General features: G+C 53.3%; 1 protein-coding gene and 2 pseudogenes across 3 annotated transcripts; 1 reads left to right on the forward strand and 2 right to left on the reverse strand.

Annotated features, from left to right (window-relative positions):
• Window positions 1-1,821: 1,821 nt before the first annotated feature.
• On the reverse strand, window positions 1,822-13,083 carry CCNQ (cyclin Q). 3 transcript variants are annotated; one of them, XM_055375847.1, is made up of 5 exons: window positions 12,857-13,083; window positions 9,896-10,079; window positions 8,443-8,575; window positions 6,403-6,630; window positions 1,822-2,291 (listed from the first exon to the last, which is right to left on the reverse strand). In XM_055375847.1, exons 1-5 carry the CDS (start codon window positions 12,966-12,968, stop codon window positions 2,262-2,264), a joined length of 687 nt encoding a protein of 228 aa, XP_055231822.1. In that variant the 5' UTR covers window positions 12,969-13,083; the 3' UTR covers window positions 1,822-2,261. The 3 variants fall into 3 exon arrangements, with proteins under 3 accessions (XP_055231822.1, XP_055231821.1, XP_055231823.1); XM_055375846.1 differs by having other exon boundaries at window positions 1,822-2,351; XM_055375848.2 differs by lacking the exon at window positions 12,857-13,083 and adding an exon at window positions 12,184-12,647 and having other exon boundaries at window positions 1,822-2,351.
• A 5,289-nt stretch (window positions 13,084-18,372) lies between these two features.
• On the reverse strand, window positions 18,373-20,319 carry LOC101153638 (keratin, type I cytoskeletal 18-like; annotated as a pseudogene).
• On the forward strand, window positions 19,345-21,107 carry LOC129529866 (MORF4 family-associated protein 1-like; annotated as a pseudogene).
• The last annotated feature ends 485 nt before the right edge of the window (window positions 21,108-21,592 follow it).

Genomic DNA, 21,592 nt, shown 5'->3' on the forward strand with positions numbered 1-21,592 from the left:
AATGTTAAAATGTATTTGAATGCTAAAATGTGTCTTGTCTTGTCTTTCCTGTGTCTTGTCTTTTGTCTTGTCTTGTCTCGTCTCGAACTGCTGAGCTCAAGCCATCCTCCTGCCTCGGCCTCCCAAAGTGCTGGGAATACAGGCATAAGCCACTGTGCCTGGCCTAATTTTTTTTTTTTTTTTAATAGACAAGAGGTCTTCATATGTTGCCCAAGCTGGTCTTGAACTCTTGGGCTCAAATGATCCTCCCACTTCCGCTTCCCAAAGTGCTGGGATGACAGGCCTGAGCCACCATCCCCTGCCTATTTTTAAAATGTTTGAGGAATATCCATACTGTTTTCCATAGTGGCTATACTATATCCCACCAGTAGTGTGTGAATGTTCCCTTTTCTCCACATCCTCACCAAAGCTTGTTTTCTTTTGTTTGATAGCAGCCATTCTAATTGAAGTGAGGTGATATCCTCGATGTGGTTTTGATTTGCATTTCCCTGATTCCTGACGTTGAGCAATTTTTTCACATACCTGTTGGCCATTTGTATGTCTTCTTTGGAGAAATGTCTGTTTAGGTCTATTGCCCATTTTTAAATTAGGTTGTTATTCTGTTGTCTAAATTCCTTATATATTCTGGATATTAACTCCTTGTCAGACGTAGAGTTTGTGAATATTTTCTTTTTTAAAAAAAAAAAAAAAAAGATAAGAGTCTCCGTCTGTCGCCCAGGCTGGAGTATGGTGGCGCGATCTCGGCTCACTGCAACCTCCGCCTCCCAGGTTCAAGCGATTCTCCTGCCTCAGCCTCCCAAGTAGCCGAGATTACAGGCATCCACCACCATGTCCGGCTAATTTTTGTATTTTTAGTAAAGACGGGGTTTTGCCACGTTGGCCAGGCTGGTCTACAAACTCCTGACCTCGGGTGATCCACCCGCTTCGGCCTCCCAAAGTGCTGGGATTACAGGTGTGAGCTACCACACCTGGCCATGAGGGCCATTTTTACCATATTAATTCTTCTGAGCCCTGGCCACCCTCTCTTCCTTCTTTTCACTACCACGCTACACATTCTCATTCTGTTTCCCATCTCTCCCTCCACATAAGCAAGGAGTTTCACCCGGTTGCCAGAGCGCAGGCAAGGACTGGGCACACAGTAGCTGCTCAATAAATGTGGTTCTTTGACTGATTAGTCTTAAAAAGCTTATAACAGGTAAAGCAGGAGCCCACATTTAGGAGAAGTTAATCATCAAAACCCACAGGGGAGTTCTACGAAATGAAGGGCAGGTCAGCCGGGGCAAGCCTGCCCACCAGGGAAGCCTGTGACATCTGCTCAGATACTTCATTCTGAAGACACTGAACATAGTCGCTCTGTAAAGTCAAGCAAGACTCTGCCCTGACCTGCATCACCCCTGCCCCCACACCTGCAGGAGCCGGAGCCCACCCTCCTGTGTAAACCTACCAGTCCCCCGGCCCTACGCCATGTGCTGAACGTACGTCTAGCCTGAAAGGGGACCTAGAGAGCGCCTCCTGGACTGGTCTATTTCTTACCCACTGGCTTTTGAGCAAGGAGTCAGAGGGGTGCTGGGGGCCACAGCTCTGAGTTTCTCCAGCCTCCCCATCCAGACTGGCTACCTTGACATTTAAAAACGCATTACTTTTAGTTACGTTCGATCAGGACTCACTTTTCTGAATGCAAGTGATCCTCCCTAACCCCAGGCCTGCCGCCTGATGGCTGGGACACACTCTACCTGAGAGCACTCCGAGGGAACCAGTCTCTGAGGGCCCCTCACACCCCCATGTGCAGCATGCGCTGCAGAGCAAAGCCAAGGGTCCCTATTGACTTGTATCACCTTTTATTACACAAAATAGATTTCAGCCACGTTGCACATTCATTCTCCCTACAAATCTGGCTTTTAAGAAATCCATAGGGATTCAGTCTCATCGATTTCATGACTTTCCTTTCATTGATGTCATGCCTGTATTGTAGTCAAAGTCCTCTCAAAGGACAAACGCAGATGTGGCTGCCTTGGGTCAGATGCACACAGTACACTCCCGGCCTGCCCGCTGGAGGCGCGGCTCCCACCATCACCTGCACCGCGACTGCTAGGGACTGGCAAAGCGGCAGCAAGCCATCGCCTTCTCCAGCACTTCTCCAGCAGCACAACCAGTCCTCCCAGCTGGTCCTGTGGGGACCAGCCGTCATGGCGACATGGTGACAATGTACCCAGGCAGCCGACCATCCTGGGCTTCTCTTTGGGCAGGCCTGGGCCAGGACCTTAGGGGATCTCTGTGTCCATGGTATAAATCTGAATGAGATCAGACACAATATTATCAATGATTGGCTTGGTAAGGTCGTCATTAAACACCTAGAAAGAAGAAGGAAAACAGGTTCCAGTTAGACTCCCTCTATGTTAAACAAGGCACCTGTCACTAAGCAGAGAATCACATTTCATGGGCAGGGGAGGGGCACAGGGACTTGGCTATGCAGGAAGACAGTAGCTCTCCTGCAAAGCCAGTTTAATTCCAGCCCGTTGAGGCCAATCAAACACTTTACAAGGCCGAGAACATTCCAGATGGAACAGGCCTTGGTGATCTTCTGACCCAGAGAGGAGGGGACCTGTCCAACGTCATACAGGGAATTGGTAACACAGCTGGGTCCAGAGCACAGGCTCCTGCCTCCTGCCCGGGACTCCCTCAGGTCCAGGGTCTCTGCGGACACTGGCAAGAGGAGAGGGTGGCAGTCCCTGTGCAGCCACAGGCAGGCTAAGTACCCGGACCCCACGCCTACCCTAACCCAGCCCCTGGGGAGCATGTGGACCCACTCCACAGTCCGGACCGCCACGTGCAGGAGCACTCGCAAGACGGCGAAGGACATCTTCGGGGCCCATGGCAGGAGGGTTGCAGCCCAGGGCCACGCCACAGGCTGAGGTCCACACCCTGTACCTTCCAAAGGCAGGTCTGGCCTCTGCCCGGCTCCTGGAGGATAACCTCTAGGCCCCTAGAAAATCCTGCCCCGTGTGAGCGTCTTGGTTTACTGGACTGCCAGGCGGTCTGTGCTAACCACATCATTTATGGTGAGGGCCTTGGGCCACAGAGTCCCAGCCAGATCTCTGGTGGCTGCAGCCCAAGTGACCAGGGTTGGCCACGCAGGCGCTCCATGCCCACGCAGCCCACCACCTCCCATGGAAACCCTGGCCGCCATGGCTGGGATGAGCTTCCCGGTTGTAACTCCGTGCTCGCTGTCCCACACTGTTGCCGAAAGAAACAGGTGCCGTCTGCACAACTCCCCTGGGCGAGGAGCCGCTGAAGCTCACGCCTGGTCTCTCCTGGAGCCCGCCCTGTGCGCCCTGAGCCTTCGCTCACGGTAACCTGTGTCCTTTCCTTGTAATGAACCGGAACTGGGAGTGGGACAGCTTTTCTGAATTCCAAGCCCTCCCGGCACAGCACTGAGCCCCAGGGTGCTCTTCAGGATCCCCAATGATAAGGGAAATAGTAAGTAAAGCAGCAAGACCTTGGTCAGATGCTGCGTCTGTAGCCACCCTGTGCCAGAGCTTGCTGCCTGGGGAACCAATGTACCAATAAGATCAAGGCCTTGGGCCAAGTCAAGGCAAGAACTGGACCTACGTCCACCCCTGCTGAATGCTCCCAAAGAACCCTAGGTTCCTCTGTGGCCTACAACCTCAGGTAGGAGATGGTGACCTGGACGCCCTCCAAGTCCAGACTCAGGAAGCATAGCTGTCTTACCCTGGGCTCTGGGTGAAAAACAAATACTTCAGAAATGCACACTTGCTTGCTGGGGTCCGTGACCTGTGTGCTCCTGGAGACCCCAAGCTCAGAAGCAATCATTAAAAAACATTCAGGGGCTGGGCATAGTGGCTCACGCTTGTAATCCCAGCACTTTGGGAGGCCGAGGCGGGTGGATCACTGGAGGTCACGAGTTCAAGATCAGCCTGGCCAACATGGTGAAACCCCGTCTCTACTAAAAATACAAAAATTAGCCAGGTGTGGTGGCAGGCACCTGTAATCCCAGTTACTTAGGAGACTGAGGCAGGACAATCACTTGAACCAAGGAGGTGGAGGCTGTAGTAAGCTGAGATTGCGCCACTGTACTCCACCCTGGGCAACAGAGTGAGACTCTGTCTCTATAAAAAAAAAAAAAAAAAAGCAGGGCCAAAACGTGGAAGCAGCCTGAATCCATCGATGGATGAATATGTTAATATTATACGGTCCATGCAGGCCATGAAATATGATTCAGCCATCAAAAGAAAGGACATTCTGAGACGGGGGCTCCAACATTGTGCTCAGCAAAAGAAGCCAGTCACAGAAAGGCCCACACTGTAGGATTCCACTCCTGTGAGGGGCCTCAAAGGAGAGCCGTGAACTCTGTAGAGGACAGTGGAAGGTTGGGTGCCAGGGGCTGGGGGGTGGGGAGTTGGGGTTGAACGGGGCCAGAGCTTCAGTTTGGGAAGACGAACAAGTTCTGCGGCTGGATGGTGGTGATGGCTGCACAGCACCGTGAATGTGCTTCTGCCCCTGGGCCGCACACTTAAAAATGGTGAACGTGATACAATTTAGGTGATGTCTATGTCACCACAATTAAATGTAACAGTCCAGAACAGGTGGCAACCCTGGGGCATCTGACAGCAGAAGAGACACAGACCCAAGTCCTAGGAGGAGACACTGCTGGCCTCTGGGGACTCTGCCTTTTTGAGGGCAGTCCATCTGCTTATAAGACAAAAAGCAGCAGTGGCTGGAAAGAGGCAGGTTCTCCTTCTGCTCAGGAACAAGGGGATGGAGGGCACTCGGTGTGGCTCTGGACATGGAAGTTTCAGCAGCATTGTGTGATGACCTGCATCATTTCTGACCCCGCTACTGTCCCTGCTCATCTGGCAAGTCAGAGTGCAGGCAGGCTTCTCCAGGGAAGCACATCAAGCTGCCATGCTGAGCCCGTGGCAGATAAGTGACAGGAGTCACCTTAAGAAGTGGCAGCCGAGAGCACACAAGGAAGAAAGGGTTTCAAAAGCCAGGCCGTGAGCTCTGCAGCACCCGGGTGGGTGAGGCCTCCCAGGATCTCACTCATCATGGGGGATCAGGCCCTCGCACCCCGCCAGCCCACAGGAGGCACCTGGATTCCGGAAGCTTCTGGTGCACAGCCCCGAGCTGGGAGGCAAAGGTCAGGTCAAGTTTAGCAGAGCCTTTAAGAAGAGCTGGCTGAACAGAAGTTCCACACCCCACAAAGGGTAACTTCTTCCCAGTCTGAACGATGACTGGGTGAGTCTGGGCCGCCAGCAAACAACTTGCTGGTAGAGCTGCTTCCTGGCTGTGCAGGGTTACCTGGGCTCGCACTCCTCTGGGAGGGGCTAAGCATGGGACGCAGGTGGTACTGGCACACCAGGTGAGGTTTACGAGCAAGCGCAGAAGACAGAGCAGAAAGGAAGACAGATGCAGCATAGCCAGGCAGCCCAGGGCCAGGGCCACACCCACCAGATGTCCCCAGAGGGTGTCTGCCCCCCCCAGAGTCCAACCCTGAGCACGAGGCAGCCACATTATGTGAAAGTCCCTGAGCAGCCCAAGCGTGGAGCAACACTGTCTGTCTACACAGATGGCCCTGCACTATCTGCACATTGCCTTGGGGACAGGGTGCTTCCAGCTTGAGACTGGGAACATGGGTGCATGGGTTCAAAGACACATGAGCACCCGCTTTGGTGCCAGGGAGGCGCAGGAGATTGGGGAAGAGATGCCCAGCCTCGGGCACTCACAGCTGACTGGGGATACGAGATTAGACAATAAACACGCAAAAATCAGCAAATGCTGTGGTCTTCCACAAGGCACACGGGCCAGGGAAGAGAGGCAGGGGTACCTCTATGCAGGACAGCACCAGCCACCTGGAAAGCTGTCCTATGCACAGGCCTACAGAGTTCTACCATCTACCCCTCCATGATCTACCCATTAATACCTATCAATCACCTGCCACCCTGCCCATCAGCTCTCTCACCTATCCATCCAGGTGTCTGTCAACTAGCCAGCTAGCTGTCACCTACCTAGCCATCCAGCCCTCTCCATAAAGCACCCCAAATGTTTCTGATGGGAAGCCAGGTTTAGTAACCTGTGACCACAGTCAAGTTCCCACTCAATTCAGTAAAAGCGGTTCTCCGCTGGGGCAACCCTCCTCCCGGGACACCGGCGACGTCAGTGGAGGCCAGCACTCCTGTTCGACATCCGGGACCCCTAAATGGCAACTGTGCCGAGGGGGAGAGCCTGTCCCAGGCCATCGCAACAGGGTACTTTCGAGCTTCCATGTTCCCCAGCAGCCCGTATCTTTCTTCATGGATAATTAATAGAATTTGGTGAGCACTGCAATACAGAGACTTCCAGAGGGAAAGGGGGCACGTCCAGTGTGCCAAGCAGCCACCTCACCTGCCACCACGCCTTCTCAGCCTCGACCTCGGCGGGCACCTCAACTCCGTAGACCTGCAGGGCCAGGTAGAGCACCGCCACGGCGATGTGCTGGGCCTGGAAGCGGAGGCACAGCGCCCCGTGGTAGCTGTCCCGCAGCAGGGCCCAGGCAGTGACGGCAACAGGGGTCCGCTGCCAGCTGTGGCGGTTCAGCCAGTTCTTGAGGGAAACCAGGTAGTGGAGCAGGTACTGCAAAGACATGTGTGTCAGCCTCTAGGCCCACCAGCTGCTCTCCTCATGCTGACATAATCATATCAGCACCTGCTCCAACCCTCCAGTGGCTTCCATGTCCCTTAGGAAGAAGCCCCAAGGCCTTCTGCTGGCCCCATCTCCTGCCCCTCCCACCCTGCCTTCCAGCAAACCCCGTCTAGGGCCTTCGCACTTGCTGAGCCCTCTGCCTGAAACCAGCTCACTGTATGCACCTGCCCACTCTCACCCTCCAGATCCAGCTCTAGGGAAACCTACGAGGGCCACCCCCACCACAGTCCCTCTCCACCACAGGGCCCGCTCTGGCCACCATGAAATTCCTCGGGGCCTGGTGCTCCGGAAAGCACCCTCTTCATGGGCAGAACAGAGGGTGCTGCTCCCCATGCATCTGGCCTGCTGCCAAGGGCACATGCTGTCCTCGGCCACAACATCCAAATGACCTCCCAGCCCAGCTGCCAGCTCCTGCTCTCAGAACACTGACATTTTGCCAGAACCTCACACAATAAGACAGATGCTGCGAGCTCTCTGGACAGTCTGGAACACACATGCGTGTGACCCCAGCACACCATGCAGGAGGGACACATAGGTTACTTTCCACCCCAGCCCTGACTGGAAGGAGGGGAAGGGGCTGGCAGGCTCCCAGCCGCACCAAGCTATCAGTTCCCCATCTGGGCACAGATCACACACCCCTTGAGGTCTGAGTGCTGCTCTTTCCTAAGCCCTGTCGCCTTGACAACTCCACCCTGCAGCCACCAGGGCATCTCCCACCTTCCCCCAGGATGCTCACCAAGCATTCTGCCCACTAAGACACTACTGCGCAGAAATCCCAGACCAGGGCTTTCCAGGTACTGAGGTGGGAGTGTGGAAGGCTGGAGGCAAGATTATAAAGGCAACACGAAGGGCCCATGCGGGTGGAACCGTCTCTCACCTTGGCTGTGGTGGTAGGTCCGTGAACGGAGTCGTGATAAAATGGAACAGAAAAAAATACACACAGGAATACAAGTGGAAGTGAGGATGCCAGTGGACTGTGTTGGTTTTGGCATCCTGGCTGTGTTCCCCCGGGGGGGACTGGGCCAAGCGTACATGTCACAACTGCGTGGGCATCTACAATGATCTCTGTAAGAGTTCTCATGAAAAAGAATGAAACTCCTAGCCCAGAGCCCCAAACCACAACTCCTCCGTCTCTGTCTCCGGCCAGCCTTCTGAGCTGCCCGTGCATGGAGCTGCGGTGCCCAGAGCATCGTGTGCCAGTCGCCTAAGCGTTCCACTTTTCCCTTTTACTGCTGTTTGAACTGGTTCTTCTGTTGAGACTCACACATTCCTAGAAGTTAAAGCATGCTGCTTGACTCAAGCGATTTGGCTTTCCCCATGGCTTCCTAAGCACAGCTGAGCTGGATGCATGCTCGGAGACATCACAGCATCCCCTGGGGACGGGGACTCTGGCCGGTCACAAAACCAGCCTGCTTCCCCGAGGCCCAGCGTGCACACCATCTATATGGACCACAGGAGCTGCCACAGCTTCAGCGGGCAGCACGGACCCCGCCCACAGGTGAGCAGGCAGAAAGGCAGAAGCTGAAATGAGAATTGGCTGAGAAAACCCACAGGTGTGGGACAGGAGAGGCCGGGCGGCCAACCCAGCCACAAACACAGAGCCGGGAGACCCAGTTCCCAGGCGCAGCCCTGCTCTCCTTCTGTGCTGTGCTCTCGAGTATGAGATGGGATGCACTTTTGGGATAAAGAACAGAGACCATGGCTTGAGCCTCTCCAAACAGGCACCAATTCCCCAGTATGTACCTTGTGTGGATGCTGGAAGGAGACCTGGAAGCGCAGAACTCTCAGCATGAGAAGCTCACACTGAACGATGCTGTCCCGGAGCTCCCAGAAGTGGGAGTCCAATTCCAGGGGCTCACCGCTTGGGTTAAAGTACCTGCGCAGAGAAATGGCAATGCTTCAGCAGCCAGGGCAGTCTCCTGAGCACTGGATGGCTCAAATTGCTTAAGTCACACAATGTCCAGATGCAAACTACATCGTCCATCTGCAGATTCATGGAGGGTCGTTTTATTTGTGTTTTTATACAAAAATTCTTCATCTCCACATCTAGTGTAGAGAATGAAAACAGTAACCAACAGAGGAAAGAAGCCAGCTCCTAGTTTTAGCCAGATGGGCTGCCCACTATCATTCAGCAAAATGTCAAGTGCAAAGACTGGCTGTTGGCGATGGCTCCAGAGGAACCGGAAGCTTGAGCATGCCAAGTCGGTTGTGCTTCCTGTTATACTCAGCCCGGCATTAGGGAGTCTTCATCACCTGAGGTAGCAATGCCCAGGGCTCTCACTCTGGGCCCAAGGAACGTATTTTTTTATCTTATTTTTATTTTTTACTTTTTGAGACACGGTCTTGCTCTGCCTTTCAGGCTGGAGTACAGTGGTGCAGTCACAGCTCACTGCAGCCTTGACCTCCTGGGCTCAAGCGATCCTCCCGCCTCAGCTACCCAAGCAGCTGGAACCACAGGCATGCGCCACCACGCCCGGCTAATTTTTGTATTTTTGGTAGAGACGAGGTTTCGCCATGTTGACCAGGCTGGTCCTGAACTCCTGGGCTCAAGCGATCCACCCGCCTCGGCCTCCCAAAGTGCTGGGATCACAGGCGTGAGCCACCACGTCCAGCCATCCAAGGAACATATTTAAGCCTCTCATGGGAATGATATACTCCAAAAAGTGAACATTTCTCAGTTTTGTATTTCCCAGACCGTCTTTCCCTCGCCTTGGCGAAGACCCTGCATCCTGCCCCAGCAGGAACACACCTGCTTGGGACGGCTGTGCCATGCCCACGCCACACCCACAGCAGGGCGAGGCTCCTAAGCAACTGGGACCCACCACCTGGCTGGGTCTGCACCCTCCCGCTGCAGGCAAGCTCTTCTGCCTGCAGCCATCCCTGTCTAAGACTTCCACAGAATCTTCTTTGACATGCCTCTCCAAGCTCCCTCTGCTGAAGCCCCGCCTCTGCCCTCCATCCAGCTTTCGAGGCTCCCCATAATCTGGCCCAGCGTTTCTCTCACAGACCCCACTGGCCTCTGACATCAGGCTCCTTCTCACGTTTGCTGCTACTGTTTCTGGCCCTGGTTCAAGGCCATCCAGGTACTTCCTTCCAAGCTCCATTGCTGGCACCTGGTGGGCAGGGCCCCACAGGAGCCTTCCCTGCCCGTCCCCCCCACCGGGTGGAGATCAGGAACCCAGCCAAATGCCATTACCTGTTGGACACATTGATGATGTCACGAGTCCGCAGGTGCTGCTCTTCCACTTTGCCGGCCAAGTAAATTGAAGACATGGCAATCAGGTAAGGGTCATAGGCATCCAGGTTGGTCTCGCAAAAGAACTTATGGTAAATGGTGCAAGCAGTGGCAATGGGAATGGACCGCATCCCTAGCTTGACACCTGCGGAGAGAAAGCAGGCAAGAGAGGACTTCAATCCAGCGCTGGCTCACTGCTCCAGTGAGGGGAGCCATTGGAACGGGCCCCTAGCAGGTACAACCCTACTTGGACAAGGCTAAGAACTTCCAGCAGAGCCAGTGGCTCCTGCTGGGTCTCTTACTGGGCTCTCAGACTCTAGTGGGTGACCCAAGCCCCTGGGGATGGTGTTCAAATGCAGACTTCCCCTTCTGTAGGTCTGCGGCTCTGAGATTCTCCACTTCTGACAAGCCCCAGGTCATGCCCATGTCAGGGGTCTATAGACCACGCTCTGGGAAACAAGGCTTCCGAGGACCGCTCAGTTAGCAACTGGCATAGCAGCTTCTGCAAAACCCTGGAAAAGGACTATATGCTGTTGTGTGTCTGGGTTCACCTTAGCAAACAGCTAGCTAGAAGTCGCCCACCCCACAGCTACGACAACAGAAAAGAAACGGCCTCGTGAGTGCCACAAGTCCTGAAGTCACAGTGAAAGATTACACTGAGCACTGGTTTCCTAGTCCACAGGTTAGAAGAGGTGAGCAAAGCAAGCAGCGCGACTGCCAAGAGTAACCACTTGCACTGCAGAGAAAAGGCAATGTTTATGGCCACGGCCAGGCACCAGGGAAGGACACCAGCACATTGAAAAGTGGGCTGCGCATGCTGGTTTACGCCTGTAATCCCAGCACTTTGGGAGGCTGAGGCAGAAGGATTGCTTGAGCCCAGGAATTCGAGACCAGCCTAGGCAACAGAGTGAGACCCTGTCTCTACAAAAAAGAGAAAGAAAAAAATTTTTAAGGTGAACAAAACTCAAAACACCAGAGCAGGATTCAGTGGATTCTACTTAGGGGTTAAAGCCCATCCCCAGCCCATCCCTGAATGGCTCCTAAGAAAATCACTGCCCTGGTGCACAGAACCAAAACAAATTCACAACAACCAGGGTTCACAAGAGAAGGTTAAATGACATCCACTAGGCCAAAACAGGAAGGTGAAGAACAACCGACAATCAACCATGAAATGACAGTCAGCATCCTCTGCCTAAGAAGGTAGATTAGTTCCCTAGGGCTACTGCAACAAATCACCACAAATTCAGCCACTTAAACAACACACATTTATACTCCTCCGATCCTGGAAGTCAGAAGTCCAAAACTAGCCTAGAAAGCTAAGATCAACGTCTAAGCAGGGCTGGCTCCTTCTGGAGGCTCCATGGGAGAATGTTTCCTTGCCTTTTCCAGCTTCTAGAGGAGGGCTGCATTCCTTGGTTGCTGGCCCCTTCCTCTATCTTCAAAGCTTCTAACTCTGCTTCTGTCCTCACGTGGCCTTCTCTGACGGTGACTCCTCCTGCCTTTGCCTTATAAGGATGGGTGTGGTTACACCCAGATAATCTAGGATGATCTCCCATCTTAAGGTCTCTAATCACATCTTCAAAATCTCTTTTGCTATATAAGACGACATTCACAGGTTCCAGGGATTAGGATAGGGACATCTTTGGGAAATCAATATTTAGCCTCCTACAAAGGACAAAGGATTGTGTAATACATTTTATAAAGAAGTCCCTCAGAAGGTCTAAACTTGTTATATAGAGACAATTCCTACCTGGGACCCCTCATTCCAGGAGAGGCCAGATAAGGTGCTGTTACTGACATGACCTTCCAAGCCTTGTTTTACAGAGCAAACCCCAATTTACACGGACCCTCCGAGCAGACGGTAGCAGATGAAGTGTCACTGCCATCCTTCCCTAATAGTAACTTTGCAACTCTTCTTGCAAATTACAGTAAATTTACATGTCACTGGGATGAACAGTCCTGCAGCAGTCCTCAGACTCTCCGCCCACCTTGAGTAGAAAGCACATCTGCCCAACCCTTCTCCCCCAAGCAGTAAAGGTAGGAAATAACTACCCGCCAACTAACAGTATCTCCTATCAAGATACTGTTGATGGGCCGGATGAGGTAGCTCACGCCTGTAATCCCAGCACTTTGGGAGGCCGAGGCAAGTGGATCACCTAAGGCCAGGAGTTCAAGACCAGCCTGGCCAACATGGTGAAACCCCGTCTCTACTAAAAATACAAACATTAGCCGAGTGCGGTGGCACACACCTGTAATTCCAGCTACTCGGAAGGGTGAGGAAGGATAATTGCTTTAGTCCGGGAGACGGAGGTTGCAGTGAGCCGAGATCATGCCACTGCACTCCAGCCTGGCCAACAGAGCAAGACTCCGTCTCGAAAAAAAAAAAAAAATACTGTTGATGGCTGGATGGAAACGATGTTTCTACAGAGATCTTGGCTTAATCACGTCGCCTGGGAAGCGCGGAGCCCAACACTATTGTGGATGTCCTGGCAGGGTTCGGAACAGGAGCTGCAAGCAGCCTAGGTCCTCGGAGTGACAGGAACCCCCGGACAGCGTTCTCCAAAAGGCTCCGCGCGACTAAGCGCCATGAAGTCTACCGGAGTGCAGGGCCGCGGGTGCCGGCAGAAGGCGTGGCGCACTGCGCAGAGCTGCGGGCGCCCGGGCCGGTCTCCGCCTCGCTGGAGGCCCAACCCGGCCACGTCCTCCCCTAGGGCCTGCACACCGGTCCACGCCATGGGGATACCTCGCGGCTCACCGCTCAGCACACCGGGCGCGGCGCAAAGGCGGAGGTCCTCAGCCCGGAGTCGGGCTTCCCGGCCTCTGCTACGGTGAGCACTCCAGAAGGCCGGCCTGGCCAGCTGGGCCCGCTCCGCGAAGCGGGCCGCGGCGCCGCCTGTCCTGGCCTCCCCCGGCCGCGGTTACCTGCCTCCATGATGAACCTCGCCACTCGGAAGTGCACCCTGGCTTCGGGCGCCGGCTGCCCCTCCGGGCCCCGCGCTGCAGGCCCCCCTCCGCCGCCCTCCGGGGCTTCCATGAGACGCCGCGGCACCGGCGGAAGGAGAGGCAGCCCCGGCGCGCAGAAGCCGGCAGAACTGGGGGTGCTCGCGGCGGGCGCGGCCGCCCCACCCGGCCGCGTCCGGCCCCGCCCCTCGCCGCCCCGCCCCGCCCCGCCCCTCGCCGCCCCTCGCCGCCCCGCCCCGCCCCGCAGGGCCCTCGCCCAAGGGTGAGCGCGCGCCTGCGCCACAGAGGCTGCCTGGCCGCGCGCGCAGGCGCAGGCGCAGGCGCAGAGGCCGACACCACCGGGCGGCTGGTATGTGTCCACCGGCCCCTAGGCGCCTCGAGCCCCGCCCCTGGGAGACGGAGGCTCCTCCCCGCGGAGCGAGAGCCCGCGGAGCTGCTCCGAGACCCGCGGGAGGGCACCTCCGGTCACCCGAGCCGCAAATCCCCGCCGTCCGAAGAAGGTGTCGCCCCGGGCTGGCGGCCCAGCGTGGCTTAGGCCAGGTACAACCGGCAGCGCCCGCCAAGCCCTGGGCTAGGGACGCCTGCGGGAGTTCACGGGGAGGCGCCGGTGTCTGAGGTCTGAGAAGACAGCGGCCACCGGAAAAGGTGCTAATGTTTGTAGACCCCGATCCATCGACATCCCAAGGAAATGCTGTGCACAAAATTCCAAGAGGGCCTTTTCGAATAGACGCATGAACGGTGTTTGTGTCTGGATCGTCCAGCCTCCCGGGATCGACTGGGAATCTAGCTTCTGCTTGCCTTTCCAGCGCCACGCACAGTAGGAGCCTAATAAATGTTTGTTGAATGAATGCTGAATATCGAACTCAGGTATTTACCATCTCATTTTTCATTCGCGTCTTCCACAAGCAGGAAATGGTGCATCAGGCTTTAGGGACATAGAACCCCAAAGGTACTCCCAAGCTAGTGACAGTCACTGGAGTCATTCTGATACATTCAGATCATTGCTACAATTTCAGACAGCTGGCAATATGGAGAGGAAAAAGCTACTGCTCCCTAAACCCTTCTGCCCAGGCGCCTTGATCTCCTGATGGTGTGGAAGTCTCCACCTCTTACCCCCACCCCACACACCCAGTCCGGCCTCATTCTCCTTCCTCAGCACTTCCTGCCTCCACCAGGCTCCCCAAGTCCTCTCTCCATCCCAGCTGGGTTAGTTTCCTGGGGCTACTGTAACAAATGACCACAAATTGGGTTGCTAAAAACAGCAGAAGTATATCCTCTCTCAATTCTGGAGGCCAGACACCTGAAATGGAGGTGACACTAGGGCTTTGCTCCCTCAAAGGCTCTGGCAGAGGATCGGTTCTTCCTTGCTCTTCCAGCTTCTGCAGCCTGAGTTCTTCCTGGGCTTGTGGCCCCATCACTCCAATCTGTGCCTCCGTCTCTACATGGCCTTCTCCCTGTCTTCTCTTCTGTCTCTTATAAGCACACCTGTCACTGGATTAGGGCCTACCTAGATAATCCAGGAGGAGCTCATCTTGACATCCTTATTTTCATTACATTTTGCAAAGGCCCTTCTGCTAAATAAGGTCACAGTAACAGGGATTAGGACACGGACACACCTTTTGGGGGCTGGCATTCACCCCACAATACCAGCCGCCAGAGCGAGCTTTCTAAAAGGCGAGGCTGAACAGGTCCTGCCCTGCCTAACACCCTCCGGAGTCCCTTCACCTTCAGGAGAAAATGTGATGCCTTGACCTCACATGCTGGTCCTTGTGGAGTCACCCTATCAACTGACCAGCCTCGGATCTCACCACTTTGCCTCATGGCAGAGACCTTCGGCAGGTCCCCCAAAGGTTATGGTCTCCCGGCTGAATGTCTCTGCACGTATTCTGCCTTGTGAAGGAATTACCGCTCCACTTCCATCACCCAGCTTGCTCTTGTCTGTATGTGCGCGGGTGTGCACGTGTGTGTGCATATGTGTGCGTGTGTGGACTGACTCAGGGTCCCCAGCTCCCTGTGCTGCTGACACCTGCCACGCCTTGAGCACCGTGTCTGTCTGCAAGCTGTGAGCAGCCCTACCCTCTTCCCCAGCCCAAGGCTGAAACCTAGGCAATGCCCAGAGGGCCCACCCCCCTCAGCCCCGTTGGTGGAGGCCAGGTCCTGTGTTCCTCCAGACAGTGCCCTGGGCTGGACCAGCCACAGCTAGATCTGGAAGGCTCAAGCCCATGTTCCCTAAAGCAGCTATGGGCCTTGAGGGATCAGGCTGCTGCCTCTCAGCTTCCCCCACCACCACATCTGTGCACACTAACACACACCCCCATGCACACGCACACACATGCATCACACATCCCCCCCACATACACACATGCACACGTGCACATATGTGAACACCCCAAATCATACAGTGCTTCCCTCTGGCCCCTGGTGGCCCGCCCATCCTCTAGGCACAACTCCTCCTTCTCCTCTGGGCCTTATGTGCTGAAAACAGTCCGGGCTCAGCAAGTAAAAGGTGCCTGGGAATGTGAGCTGAGAGAGTGACTCAATGAACACATGAATTTTAAAGACCTGGGTCACCTCGGCGCAGTGGTTGATGAATGAATAATTCACTAGCCACCAACTGGAGCCAGCAAACCTTTAGGCAGCACCTCCTCTCCCACTGGCAAGCCTGTCCCCAGTGTCCCAAAGGTGGCATCCCCCGTCTCATCGCCCCGGCTCAGATGGTGAGTTCCTTGAGGGCTGAAGCCTGGTTCTCAACCCCAGGCTCGGCCCTGAGGTTGACAGTCACCATCAGAAGCGCGATTCTGTAATATTTGCCAGCGCTTCCTTAGCTAATCCTCAGCATGTGCTCATACATTGATTAAATCACAGCCTACCCCTCACAATAGCACTATTATGGAAAAGAGTGAGTGACTCATTTCAAGGAATAGGACTCGGGCTGAAGCTCAAAGGATGAGGCAGAGAAAGAGGGAAGAGGCATCTGGGGTCCAGAAGAGAGGCTGTGCACGGGCAGGGCCACTTGAAAGCCTGGGGGGTCTTCAAAAAGCATGGGCAATTTCCAAAGCACCCACCCTGCTCCGGTCTTCATCCTGGCAGCCTCATCAAAGTCCAGGCCTGCCACTTGTCCTTAGAAACTCCTCGCTGCCTGGGAACCTCCTGCCACAGTCACCTCTCCACTGTACCTTCCGAGCCAGCTCCCTCTCACCATCGGCAAGATCCACAGCCTCCATCTCTGTTCTCCCTCCCCGCTCCCCACTGCCTACCCACCCTTCATCTTTCTATTTAATTAATTAATTAATTAATTATTGAGACAGATTCTCACTCTGCCGCCCAGGCTGGAGTGCAGTAGCATGATCTTGGCTCACTGTAACCTCCACCTCCTGGGTTCAAGTGATACTCCTGCCTCAGCCTCCTGAGTAGCTGGCATTACAGGCCAGGCGTGCACCACCACACCCAGCTAATTTTTTGTATTTTTAGTAGAGACGGGGTTTCACCATGTTGGCCAGGCTGGTCTCGAACTCCTGACCTCAGGTGATTTGGCCACCTCGGCCTCCCAAAGTGCTGGAATTACAGGTGTGAGCCACAAAACCTGGTCAGATTGTAACTTTTTGGTGAATCTACTGCCTGGTATTATTTTCTTTTTCAGCGATTTGAGTAACCAGGAGCTCAGTAGAGTAATTGAGCAAGCTCTGAGCACGCACGGGATCTTGGGTGTGACCAAGTTGGACCTAAGGAGAAGTGGTGCCAGTTGGGCATGAGGGCCAGAAAATCCACCCCAGCAATAGATCTGTGGGAGACTGAAACCAGATGAGTGGGTGCCAGGGCCAGGGAGGGAGCACAGGGAGTGACTGCTGATGGAGACAGGGGTGACAAGGATGTTCTGGAATTAGATAGTGGCAATGGTGGCACAACTCTGTGAATGCTTTAAGTGGGTGAATTTTATGGTATGTGAATGATATCTGAGTAAATCCATTATTTTTTAAAACTACCACATGCAATCGTGCCACTGAGGACAAAATCTTCTTATGGGGAGAAGGGGTTTCACAAGGAAGAGCTGGGAGACTGGCCAGCAAAGAAAGTCGGAGGGCAGAGCAGCTGGAAGAAGCGGGCAATGTTACGGAGCCAGAAGCTCTCAGAAGCGCCAAGTGAATGCAAGGAGCTGAGAAACCCAGGGCGTCAGCAGGACAGCCACAGCAAGGGTGGCCGGGCTGTCCTGGGCCTCCCATAGCCCAGGGACGACTCCTGATAGCAAGGAGGCGGTGCGGGAGGGGACCAGAGTGGGGTGTACCCTCAAAGTCCTGCAACGAGGTCAGCGAGGTCACCTCTGAAACAAGGCTCCGCTGCGATAGTTGGAGATGGGGGATCCTCATTGTGGGGGCGCACAGCAGCCAGAGTGGGAGCTGATGGAAACACCTTGGCCCGAAATCTGTCTCCTAGGCAGCCCCTGAGCCCCTCCTGTGATGAGCAGCTGGCTCCCCGTCTCGGGTGGGTGAAGGCTCCTGCAGCAGGAGGCACCTTGTGGAAGCTCCTGTCCCGCAACCCCATGGGGACTCCACTCACAGCCACTGGTCCCACTGTGACCCTCTCGCTGGAGCAAAGCAGGAAAGCCACTGGCAAATGATTTGCAGTTCCATTCTCATACACAGAGAACTCTAGAATTTCCACTTGCCCCAAAGAGCAACATTATGCTTTTACTATCCTTCCCGCTAAGATGCTTCAGCTCTCCGGCTCCATGCCACAGTCTGTCTCCAGGGACCTTGATCTCGCCATCCCTCGCATGTCACACAGGTCCACTCTATCCATGACAACATGCTGACAGGATCTGGGGATCAGGAGCAAGTGGCTAAGGAAGGGAGGGAGGGTAGAGGTCAAGGTATCAGGGAGAGAAGAAGGAGGCCTGTCTATAGCATGAGTTACTCAATTGTCATGCATTAATGGGGCCCTAAATGTGTTATTTTCCTATGGCGTATTTGTACAAAAGTATCAAAGTGAGGATGTATTTGCTTCCGTTCATGGTCCCCCCACCCTTTCCTGTGGCTGCCATAACAAAGTAACGCAACAGAAATGCACTCTCTTGCAGCTCTGGAGGCCAGAAGCCTAAGATCCAGGTGTCTGCAGGACCCTGTTCCCTCCTCTGCAGGCTCTGGAGGAGGCTCCTTCTTGCCTCTTCCAGTTCCCGAGGGATCTGGGTGTCCCCTGGCTTGTGGCGGCACCACTGTATTCTCTGTGAATCCACATGGCCTTCTCCTCTGTGTTTGTGACTTCTTTCCTTCTTATAAGGACACCTGTCATTGGATTTAGGGCCCTAATCCAAGATGATCTCATCTCGAGATCCTTAACTTAATTACATCTGCACAGATGCTTTTTCCAAATAAGGTTCCATTCACTGAGTTCAGAGGGTTTGTTTGTTTGTTTGTTTGTTTGTTTGTTTTTGAGATGGAGTCTCGCTCTGTCACTGCATGGTGACCCCTCTGGTGCTGTCCTCAATCTGCTGAGACCAGTGCTGTCCAGCTCCTCTCGTTTCTTCCAAGCCAGCTCGTCATATTGGGCCTGGATGTCTGCCATGATTTTGGCGAGGTCCTGAGATTTGGGGCCTCTACCTCCACGGTCAACTCAGAGCTGGCAATCTGGGCTTGTAGGCCTTTTACTTCCTCTTCGTGGTTCTTCTTCATGAAGAACAGCTCCTCCTTGAGGGCCTTGATCTCTGTCTCCAGCTGCAGCCGAGTGACACTGGTGTCATCAATGACCTTGCAAAGCCCATGGATGTCGTTCTCCACAGACTGGCACATGGCCAGCTCTGTCTCATACTTGACTCTAAAGTCATCAGCAGCAAGATGGGCACTGTCGATCTGCAGAACGATGCGGGCATTGTCCACAGTATTTGCAGAGATCTGAGCCCTCAGGTCCTTGATGGTCTTGAAGTAATGGCTCCAGTCTCTGACCTGGGATCCCTTCTTCTCCAGATGCTCCCGGATTTTGCTCTCCAGCTTCTGGTTCTCAGTCTCCAGGCTCCTCACTCTGCCCAGGTAGGAGGCCAGGCAGTCGTTCAGGCTTTGCATGGTCTCCTTCTTGTTCTGGATGCCTCCCATTCCTGCCAGACCCCTGGCCATCCCCGTGGCCAGGCCCCAGACCCCATGCCACCCTGGAAGCTGGTGGAGCAGGACACGGAGATCCAGGAACCAGAACCCCCAGCACCTGCATAGACGCTTGCCTCACTGCTGAACAGCCAGGGGCCGTAGCTGGGCGCCTGGACAGAGCCTAGGGACTGATAGTTGGTGGAAAAGGTGGAGCCAGTGGTGAAGCTCATGCTCTCCGGGGGGGAGAGTGAGAGGACAGGACTCGGGCTTTGCCAACAACCAAGATGACAATACTCTCTCAATTGATCTACAAGTTAAATGGAATCCTTATTAAAATCCCAGCTGGCTTAAATTAAGAAAGAAAGAAAGAAAAATAAGAAAGAAAGAGAGAGAGAGAAAGAAAGGAAAGAAAGAAAGAAAGAAAGAAAGAAAGAAAGAAAGAAAGAAAGAAAGAAAGAAAGGAAAGAAAGAAAGAAAGGAAAGAAAGAAAGAAAGCAAAGAAAGAAAGAAAGAAAGAAAGAAAGAAAGAAAGAAAGAAAGAAAGAAAGAAAGAAAGAAAAAGAAAGAAAAGAAAATCCTAGCTGGCTTTTGTGCAGACATTGACAAGCTGATCCTAAAATGCATATGAAAATGCAAGAAACTCAGAATAGCCAAAACAATCTTGAAAAAGAACAAAGTTGTTTTTCCTAATTTTCCAAGACTCACATTTCCTAATTTCAAAGCTTACCACAAAGCTACAGGACTCAAGTCTGTGTGGTACTAGCACAAAGATACTTATACATCAGTTGAACAGAATTAAGAATTCAGAAATAAACCCTTACATCTATGATCAATTGATTTTTGCCAAGAGTGCCAAGACCATTCAATGGCAGAAAGAATAGTCTGTTTAACAAACGGTGTTGGGACAATTAGATATCCACATGCAAAAGAATGAACTTGGACCCCTAGCTCAGACCGTATACAAAAATTAACTCAAAATGGATCATAGATCTAAATGTAAGAGCTAAAACTATAAAACTCTTGGAAGAAAACACAGGAGTCAATCTTGATGACCTTGGCTTAGGCAATGGTTTCTTAGAAAGGATGTCCAAAGTGTCCAACAAGCAAAGAAAAAACTAAATTGGAAAATGAAAAACTGTTGTGCTTCAAAGGGCACCATCGAGAAAGTGACAAGGCGACCCCCAAAGTAACAGAGCCTGTTTGCAAATTACGCAGTAGCTGATAATTGACTTGTATCTAGATCATATAAAGAACCAATGCAACTCAATAACAAAAAGAAATAGCCCGATTAAAATTAGATAAAGGGATTTTGTTCACCAGTAAAGGGATTTTGTTCACCGCTGCTCTGCTCATGTTGCTACTGCAGTTCCGAGGCAGCAGGAAGAGATGCGGCCCCTGGATGTCGTCGAGCTGTCAGAACCGGAGGAAGTGGAGGTGCTGGAGCTGGAGGAGGATTTTGAGCAGTTTCTTCTGCTCCCGGTCATCCATGAGATGCGAGAGGACATCGCGTCGCTGACAAGCACTGGCGGGCGTACCTGTGGAAGCGGAGCACGCTGTGGGAGATGGACAATATGCTCTTCCAGATCAAAACCCAGGTGGAGGCTTCGGAGGAGCATCCTCAACCGCCTCCACAACCCGGGCGACGCAGTGGAGGGCAGGGTGACCAAGAGGTGCCAGAAGGCCGAGGAGAAGGCCAAGGAAATGGTGAAGATGGCAGAGATGCTGGTGGAGCTGGCCCAGAGGATAGAGACGAACGAGTCGACAGCACGGTCGGTGGTTTACAGCCAATGGATTCTGGTAAACTGGTGGAGATTGGCTGACACCCAGAAGAAGCTGAAACCAGAGAGCCTTTGGTTTTCTCTATTTTACTCTGTCCACGCTCTGTCCTCACTCACTCTCAGTTCTCTGCTATGGTCTGTGGTTGATGAACTCAATATGAGTTTTGATTGTTAGTGTTTTTGTCTGGGGAAGTAAGTTTATTTGGAAAATGCTCTCTCATACAGGAATGAGGGCCTAGACCACGCTCTTGCAGCAGTCACATTTGTTCCTGGGCTTTGGTTGTTATTTCTAAATGTTTGAGGTGCTTTGCTCTTTCTTGTGTGATCTGATAGCTCCCTGGAACTTTGGATCTGTGTGTGACACATGAGCCTCATTGTTGGAGTTCTCCAGCTCTGGAGGGGCTGAAGGAGCCGCAATGATTCTAGAAGATGACTCCATACAGCAACTACTGAAGAAAGGACCAGACTTCAGCTGGGAATGTGGATGGGCCGACCTGGCTGGGACCCATGAATCTGGAGAAGAGCTGGAGAATGGAGAGTATTATCTGTATTTGAGGACTTTAATTTCTGTGTAAAACCAAAGGAGGAGAGACACATTTTGTTCAAAATTTAAATTTTATGTGGTACACTATCTGATATAACCTGTCTAGTGAGTTTGTTTGGATGAGATCTTGATATTCTGTACAAGTTGATGTAATACCCTGATGCATTTCGGGGACTCGGCATAAAATGAAAGAGATTTGCAAAAACTCTTGAGGGGCTGGGGGATGAAAGTGTGGAACTGTACATTGGACCCTAAACTGGAGTGGAAGAGGCATCTTCAACGTTCATACATTGTCCAGCTATAA

This window comes from Gorilla gorilla, chromosome X, assembly GCF_029281585.2.
Source record: "Gorilla gorilla gorilla isolate KB3781 chromosome X, NHGRI_mGorGor1-v2.1_pri, whole genome shotgun sequence".
NCBI lineage: Eukaryota > Metazoa > Chordata > Mammalia > Primates > Hominidae > Gorilla > Gorilla gorilla.